Source organism: Panicum virgatum, chromosome 1K, assembly GCF_016808335.1.
Source record: "Panicum virgatum strain AP13 chromosome 1K, P.virgatum_v5, whole genome shotgun sequence".
NCBI classification, from domain to species: Eukaryota; Viridiplantae; Streptophyta; class Magnoliopsida; order Poales; family Poaceae; genus Panicum; species Panicum virgatum.
This window is the reverse complement of record NC_053136.1, coordinates 36503886-36512186: the sequence shown is the minus strand read 5'-3', so window position 1 is coordinate 36512186 and position 8301 is coordinate 36503886. Positions and strand designations below refer to the sequence as shown.

Here is an 8301-nt window from a genome sequence, read left to right as displayed (position 1 = left end):
CTCCCCGCTCGCGCGCTGCGCTATCGCCAAGCCCAACTCCAAAACCGGGCCACCATTAACGAGCTCAAGCTCAAGCTCGCCCCCTTTTCCAATACTCCCCACACAAGCCACCAAAGTTCAATTCCTCGCACAGGTAGGAGTCCCACGAGCTCATCCCTCGATCCCCACACTCGGCCGGCCGAGTCCCTCACCGGAACAGCTCTCCCCAGTGACACAGAGCCACCATAGGCGCCGCCATGGACCTCAACGTCGAACCACACCTTCCGGCCACCGTTTTCCCCGAACGACGGCTCAAATCAAACCTAGGGGATGCACTGATGCTCATGCTTTCCTTGTTCCATCGCGTTCCATGAGTTTCCGCGCTCGTTTATCGCGCCGTCGCCGCCACCATGTCGCCGCTCGCCGCGGGCTGCACGCGCGCGGCTCTGCGCCGCGCTGCCGTGCGCGCCGGCTCCTCCCGGCTGCGCTAGCCGCCGCGCCGTCATGCCCCGCCGCTGGACGTCCTCGCCGCCGGCGGGAGCTGCTCGCCACGCCGCCGGCCATGGCCGGGTAGGATCTTCTAACTTTTATTCATTTGACAAAAACTTGTAGACTACGTAACAAATCAAGGAAAAATAGTAAAAATACAAAACTAGTTTTGTTAGATTTGTTACGTCTATATCTATAAGGGAAAAATATTAATTCTTGTGACATGATCTTTTTGCCCATGCAAAAATTTAAATTGTGCTTAGACTTGTTTAATTAATTTCTATAGGTCTGTTAGTCCAAAAATTATGAGATTTATGCGGTAACCTAGTTTAGCTATAAGTGATTCACTGTAAAATTTTCATATCGAGAAAACATAGTTTAGTATGTAATTATAAAATTTTCTATAGTGTATTGTACTAGGAATAAATAATATCTTTGCATATACAATTCTGTAAAAATTTATGAAAAATATGTGAATGGTGTCCTTGCAGGTTAGGTTATATTTTGTATTAATTTATACTCTAAATCGATACTCAGGTAATTTAAATGTTCCTAGCAATTAGGGATTAAGTTTATATCGCCGTATCAGTGTAATTTTATATATCTAATTTTGAGATAATAATCCTCTGAATTTTTTAATCATGTTAAGTTAGATTACAGTTAGAGTATGGAAGGGTTAAACCATATTTTATATGCGATTATAATATTAGTTAATGACTTCGTGTTAAGAGTAATGGTGTTAAATGTAATTCCGAATTCGTTCGGGCGTTGGTCAGAATTAAGGAATACTTTAAAACATAATGTATAGCAATACTTATTGTCACTATTACAGACAACCATGCGAGTTTATGTAATTCATTAGTCTATTTTATGCTCGGTCAATGATCGCCTATGTATTTTTAGAAATATGCAATTGCATTAATTGGTATCTCATATGCACTCATGTAGAATCGTAGCCGAGGACGTCGTCTATAAGTTGGTTGTGAAGTCTAGAACCGGCAATGCAGGCCCATAAAGAAGTTCGTGAAGACCAAGCCCAAAGCCGCAAGTAATACTAACCTCGCTCAGCAAAAGGCAAGCCCCGGTGCATAACCAAATAATTTAAAATTATGAAATAATATATGTTTATTACTTGTGCATTAGGTTTAGAAATTGTTTGGAACTCTAGTTGCATGATCCCTAGGTTCCCTGGAGTTATACTAGTATGTATAGGACGATAGAAATGCTATGCTTAATAAGATCTCGGTAGAAGTCGAGTGATTTCTTGTCACTCGCGAGATATAGGATATCTCGTTATTTTGAGTATATGGAATAGGTTGGAGAAGGAAAAGAAAATGGAGACCGGGCGGGGAAAGGCTAGCCCCGTCTGTGTCGGTTAAGGACCGTTCGTTGTCTGGCCCTGTGATCGAGTTTGAATTGTACTAGCCGCATGCCAGGAGTAGGAGGTAGTCGAAACTGGTAAGCCGAGTACTGCCTTGCTTCGAAAGTACAGGAACCCGCACCCAACTCCTGGGGTGGTCGAGTAGTCGCGGAGAATTGGGGATGCATATGTTTATTTTTGGTGGTCTCACATTGAGCTCGGCTGACCATATGTCGTTGGGCTGGTTCCTGTAGTTCGAGGCGGGGAGGGGAATGGTTGGTTCGTATTGTCCGACGGGGCAAATACGTGACGTGTTGGTTAGGTCCACCTTGCAAGGTTAAATCGGATCGATTCGCCGTCAGTCGCTCTCGGATATGAGCACCTTGATCACAGCACCGCATCGTAGTAATGAGTTGGAATATGAAATGATATATGAGGAGGATTATTTTGAACTGTTATTTAATGCTCCATCATGATTGCTCTAGTTAGGAGGCAAATATTACATGATGGTTACCATACAAAAAACCTGAGATAAAATATGGAAAATAAGGATCCACTTTCAGTTGCTTTTCTGCAAAATAAACTACCAGCCAAAAGCCTTGCATGTCTAGATAATGGGCTAAGTATACCCTTAGTCGGGTAAGTCTTGCTGAGTATTAGTATACTCAGGGTTTATTGTTTACACTGTTTCAGGTATAGGAGCTAGCCCGGATTTACATCGGTGGGCTCGATGTGACGTCCTCACGTCTTCGTAGTTATCGTTTTATTTCAATTTATTTCAGTTGGTTTCTAATGAAAATACCACTGATATTATCTATTATGTGAACTTTAATTTGTAAAAGTCATTTTGTAAATACCTTAATATTGTTTACTATTTTGTAAAATTGTATCATGCTGGTACCGCCTGCGCTCGCCGTCGCGCGAGACTTCTGGTGTGTTTCGATCGGCTTGTGGGTTGAAAACAGGCTGTCAAGTTACACTTAAGTAAGCTAATGCGTCTGATGCGTTCAAATGATGGCCATTACGCTTAATTAAGCCTTGTAACTTGACGGTTCTGTCACAACCCTGAGGGCGGCGGCGCAGTAGAGGGCCGGCGGCGCGATCTCCGGGAAGGAGGGGGAGGAGGGGCATCGGGTACAGAGGGGCAGGCAGGGGAAATCGCTCGTTTCTCCCGTGCATGAGTTTTGCAACACTTGCGACACGGTGGGAAGAATCGGTTTCTAGGTAATCGACAAATAAGCGAGGCGTTGGGGTGAGATTCTCACTTATTTCAATCCAAAATCGGCTTATAATCAGAAACAGGGCCTAGGAGCCTAGAAAAGTGGTAGGAAGATTTAAGCATAAATACAAAATGAAGCCGGCAAGTGGCCGGTTTGCAACCAGAAATGGCAGTAGTATTGCCAAGTGCTTGAAACAGAAATAATTTAGAGCCAGGAAACGATTAAATAAACAAAATATGGAAATAATTTAGAGCCAGGAAACGATTAATGAAAATTAGGTTCATTGGAGACGCGGGGAATCGAACCCCGTGCCTCTCGCATGCGAAGCGAGCGCTCTACCATATGAGCTACGTCCCCATTTCGTGACAGTGATTATGGTAAAACTTAATTAACGTCTAATTATTCGTCAAAGCATACCATACTGCTCCGTTATAAGCGAAAACAAGAACCGGCCCTAGCCGTTGTGACAAAACCATCACAGAAAACTAATGGAGCCTTTAGCTTCACCCCTGGTTCAAGTCTACTTCTGTGTTATTATCAAAAAAAAAAAGTCTACTTCTGTTTCTTGGTTTCAGTAGAAAGATCACCCTGCAAAATATGACTGCAAACGAGTTCTGTGTTCGTAACAATGCATTGCAGTCGTTGCAAATCAGGGCACATGAGAATCAAACCTCAAGGATCGTGACCATCACTACTTTAATTTCAACGACTGCATGTTTCATAAGATCAGTACTACAGCATTTCAAAATCTGAAATTACGATTAATTTAATAATTTATATTTAGCAGCAGCAGAGTCTCAATGTCTCTCCTCATCATCCCAGGCTCACACAAATTAAACAAACCCAGATCATCACAACCCCATGCCCCCATGATCACGACTATTATTCGACTATCTCTCGCGCTCTCACTGCCACTGCACGATTATTAGTTCCGTCAGGATTCAGCTGTGCCCTAGCCCCTAGGCAGTTGCCCGGTTTCCGCGGCCGTTACTCTCGCCGCTACCGTTCCTGCTGTTGCGGCGGCGGCCCTTGTCGTCGCGCTCCCCGGAAGCGGCAGCCGCGCCGCCGCCGGAAGCATCTCCTGCTCCTGTCGCCCGCCACGCCGTCGCCGCGTACAGCGGCCGGTCGTGCCAGGCGAGCGCGAGGCTGCCGGCGCACTCCAGGACGCCGTATCCGGTGGCGGAGAACAGCGTCTCGCGGATCAGCTGCGCCGACGCCCGGCGGACCTCGTCCGCGCCGACCGGCAGCTGGGTCAGCCCCGCGCGCGCGAGCCGCTCGCGCCACCGGTCCACCGGCTCGTGCCGCTCCGCGCGGGCGCTGCCCTCGCCGCAGACGACGTCGAGGATCTCGGCCCGGAGGCACGCCTCCGCGAGCGCGCTGGTGGTGCCGCCGCCGCCTGTGCGGTGGCTCGCGGCCTCCATGGAGTCGAACATGGCCGCGTAGTGGAAGAGCGCGTTGGTGAACCGCTCGACCAGCGCCGGCCTGTTGTGGTCGGCCTCCTGCTCCACGACCGTGAAGACCCTGGGCTGCAGGGAGGTGACCAGGTAGAGGAGGGCGTCGATCGGCGCCGGCACCGCTGGATCCGCGTCCGGGTCGACGAGGAGGCGGTGGAGCTGCAGGACGGAGTTGACGGCCAGCGCCTCGCCGGGGACGACCCCGAGCATCCAGCGGCGCAAGCCGTCGAGCTGGTCGACGCGGACCACCCGGAACGTGAAGGGGACGTCCAGGGAGCGCGCGAGCTGCTCCAGGCGGGCGCCCACCTCGCCGAGCTCGTCGCCGGCGCCTCCGATTCCGGTGATACGGAGATGCGGCGGCCCGCCGCGGCGTTGGGACAGGGCGTCGATGAGCGCCGGCCACTGGAGGCCCTGCATGAGGGCCAGGTCGACGACGTGCACGCGGTCGCAGCCCTCGAACGCGTCGAGGATCGCCTGGTTCGCCGTGGAGTAGGCGAACTTGAGGTATGGCCCCGCGTCGTAGAAATGGCTGTGCAGCTCGGCCGCCGTGGCGGGCGGCGGCGGCGGGGCCTGCTGCGGGTGCGCCGGGGCGAGGCGCTGCGCGAGCGCGTCCACGAAGTGCCTGGCGACGCGGCCGATCCCGGTCGAACTCGTGATCGCCGCGAGGAAGGAGCGCGCCTGGGTCAGGTAGTCGCCGGCGGCCGAGTAGTCGCCCGCCTGAATGGCGCCGGCGCAGGTGACGAGGAGGTGAACCAGGCGGATGCCCGCGTTCTCCTCCTCCTGGCGCCGCCTCGCCACCTCTGCGGCGGTCGGGATCACGGGCGGCACGACAGACGCGTACAGGGCCGGGTCGAGGTAGTAGTAGACGTGTCCGTTGGCAGCTGCAGCAGAGAACGGGGACGGAAGGTTGCCGGTGGCCGCGGCGGCGGCGGCGGCGGCAGGGTCCATGGGCAGCCAGCCGAAGGGGATGTGACCCACCACGCCGTACTTGTGCGTCCGTCGGAGGCCAACGGGAAAGGAGACTGACGGGTGCGAGGGGTGTGAGCGTCCACGTTTGGCACCCCGGTGGTGTTCTTGTAGTTGTAGGGAGCGTCCGGGTCCGAGGAGTGACGTGGGCGCACAGGTGGAGGGGGACCCAGTGGTGGTCCCGAGGTCGAGCACCGAAATACCGTTGTTGCACCTTACACGCTGGGTGACCAAGTGGCGTGACCAGGGATATATGGACCGCACGCCTCTTGGTCTAAAATTAGTTTTTTATTAATTTCGGTGGGCGGTATGGATGTCCTGGCTTTATTTGTAAAAAAATAGGAATATCTATTATTCGAGCTACAATAGCGTGAGGATAGCAACCGAAGTCGTCAATGGCATATCGAGTCTCTGGTTTCTATATATGTTGGGCTACCAATGTAGTATATCTTTATGTAGTGTTATAGCTGATGTGGTTCAGTGTGATTACCGCGGCTGAGCTTTTTCCCAAGGCAAAACCAACCTCTTTCAAGGGAAATGGTCATGACATGTAATAATTTTGCCTTTTCTACTATGGCTACCAGTCACATGTAAATTTTTCCCCTACACATGCATGTTTTTTGTAAGAGAAATCAACAAGTCCATTCCATCCGAATAGCCATGCTATCCGAAGATAGCCTTCTCTCTGGTGTTTAACCATAAATGCAGTTCTTTTGAAATATAACTTTTACCACCAAACTATCCTGATAATTGGTTTGTTATGGCATCTACGCGAGCTAGCTGGTGACCATAGCGTACGCGTGTATCCATATGGTTTGTAGGAATTGAGTTGACATGCACATGTATTCCAAGATATCCATGTTTCTTGGATAAGATATTCGTAGTTAACCAACCAACTTATCTGAGAGCAAAACGCAGACCATGGGTATTACTAGTATTTATAATATTCCGTATATTATATATATATATATATATATATTATCACTGCTCACCAGATTGAGGCCTTAGCTTGCAACTGGGCCATCCAAAAAGCCCACGAAAGGTAGAAGTGCGAGTGCAGTGTAGGAGATCAGGCCCATGGGTTTTTTCTGCGGAGGATCGGGCGGGCTCCACTTTTGGGACGGAGGTGTCGATCGCGCTCTGCTGCCGTGATCTGACGACGAGATCCCTTTGGCGGCGACCGAGGACGTCTCCCGTCTCCGGCCTCGGCGCGCATCGAAAGCGGCTTCGCGCGCGGGTGCATCCAAAGGAGCCCGCGGCGCGGCGAGTAGCTAGCCTAGCCAGTGAGGTCCGCGTGTGCCCGCCGCCCGCCGCGGCGTACATAGGGATCCGCCGGCTCGGCGGCTCTGCCGGCCGATGCATGCAGGCGTTGCGGGCCGGGGCGGAGCTTGCGGCGATCACGCAACTCGTCGTAAATTAAAGCGATCCAAAAGGCACGGTACCAGTGGGCACGGGATGAGCGGATAGAAACGGCACGCCACGCACGGCACGGTGGCAGCTGCTAACCCTGGCAGCTAGAGGTACGGTCGATCGATCGGAGTCGCCTCTCCATAAACGGGAGTTCCATAATTCCGATGGACTGTCGTCAGGGCCGGCTCTCTCTCTAGTCTCTTCACGTACCCGAGCCTATCTGCACTCACAACTTATCCCCCCCTATTGACCGGGCCAAACACACGCTCGCATCAACGGTTATTGACCAGAAGTCTTTTACGTGTATGCTCTTATAAAAGTTGGTATGAACATGTATACCACTAAAAAATTTGGTTGCACGTGTATGCCTTCGCTTTTTCCCCGTGACCTGTGTACGCTTCAGAATCGAACGGTAAAGTAACTCTGACATGTGGGACTGAGGAGGAGAAAAGAACAAATTACCCTTGTGAGTGGAGGAGCCACTCCCCTTTTGGATTCCCCTTCACCAGTGAGTCAACTCACGGGCGCACCCCCGGCCTCCCAAATCCAGCGCCACCTCCCCACTATCCCCTGCCACCGCCGGCAGCTCCTCACCCCCCGTCGCCTCCCCCTCCCTCCGGCTGCCAGGGCGCACGTGGGCCCTAACGCCAGATCCGGATGGGGGGCCCGCCTGGAGGCGCCCCGCGCCTCGTGCCGCGCCAGGCCCTGCCGTTTCCTGCCCCGGCCACGGCGCCTGGTCGCGGGCGCAGGGTGCCGCGCGTGCGTAGGCTGCGGCGCCTGGGCCGGCCACGCCCCGCGCGAGGGGCACCGCGTGTGGAGGGGAGTGAGGGAGCTTCCTTCACTGCGCATCTGAGGTGTTCGAGTCAAGCGATAAGCAACGAGTAGCAGATATATTACTGCAATGTCCGCTCATCTTGTTCATTAGAATGGATTGTTCGACTAATACTAAAAGTAAAGGGAAAGATTTAGTTGTATTTGCTTGCATATGTGATGAGACTGCATTGTTGTTCATCTGTAGGATGGACGGCAATAGTTGTTTCAAGCTAGAAATTCGGATTGTTGCTCCCAACTGCCGTGGTAGTTGGTACAGCTTGGATAAATTCGTGGATGCTGACTTCACCAACTTCAAAGATTTGGTTGATGAAGTTGTTGACAAGTGCCCTCCCAGTTACGGCCACATAGTGAAAATATTTTACTCATGCATGGATTCAAAGGCTAACATCGAAATCTGCTCTGACCAAGATTTGGTTGAAATGTTTGCAAAACATAAAGCTTCAAAGTGCTGCTATTTGACTTTCTGTTATCACAGCCCTAGTACTAAGCCTCCTAAGATTCCTATATGGGATGTTAGTGGGATTGGACAGCCAGTGGAAGCCCCATTCACCCCTTCAATGCCATGTCCTAGCATAGCAGAACCAAGCCT

General features: G+C 51.7%; 1 protein-coding gene and 1 non-coding gene across 2 annotated transcripts; both read right to left on the bottom strand.

The window, feature by feature from the left end:
- Window positions 1–3332: 3332 nt before the first annotated feature.
- TRNAA-CGC lies at window positions 3333–3405 on the bottom strand. The gene has a single exon. It is a non-coding gene; the product is annotated as a tRNA-Ala (tRNA).
- Window positions 3406–4007: 602 nt separating this feature from the next.
- LOC120654879 (DELLA protein SLR1-like) lies at window positions 4008–5450 on the bottom strand. The gene has a single exon (XM_039932565.1). The coding sequence runs from the start codon at window positions 5448–5450 to the stop codon at window positions 4008–4010; it is 1443 nt and encodes a 480-aa protein (XP_039788499.1).
- Between the last annotated feature and the right edge of the window lie 2851 nt (window positions 5451–8301).

Bases quoted from the DNA above. Each gene is read 5' to 3' on its own strand.
- LOC120654879 (XM_039932565.1), bottom strand. From the start codon at position 5,450: ATGGACCCTGCCGCCGCCGCCGCCGCCGCGGCCACCGGCAACCTTCCG.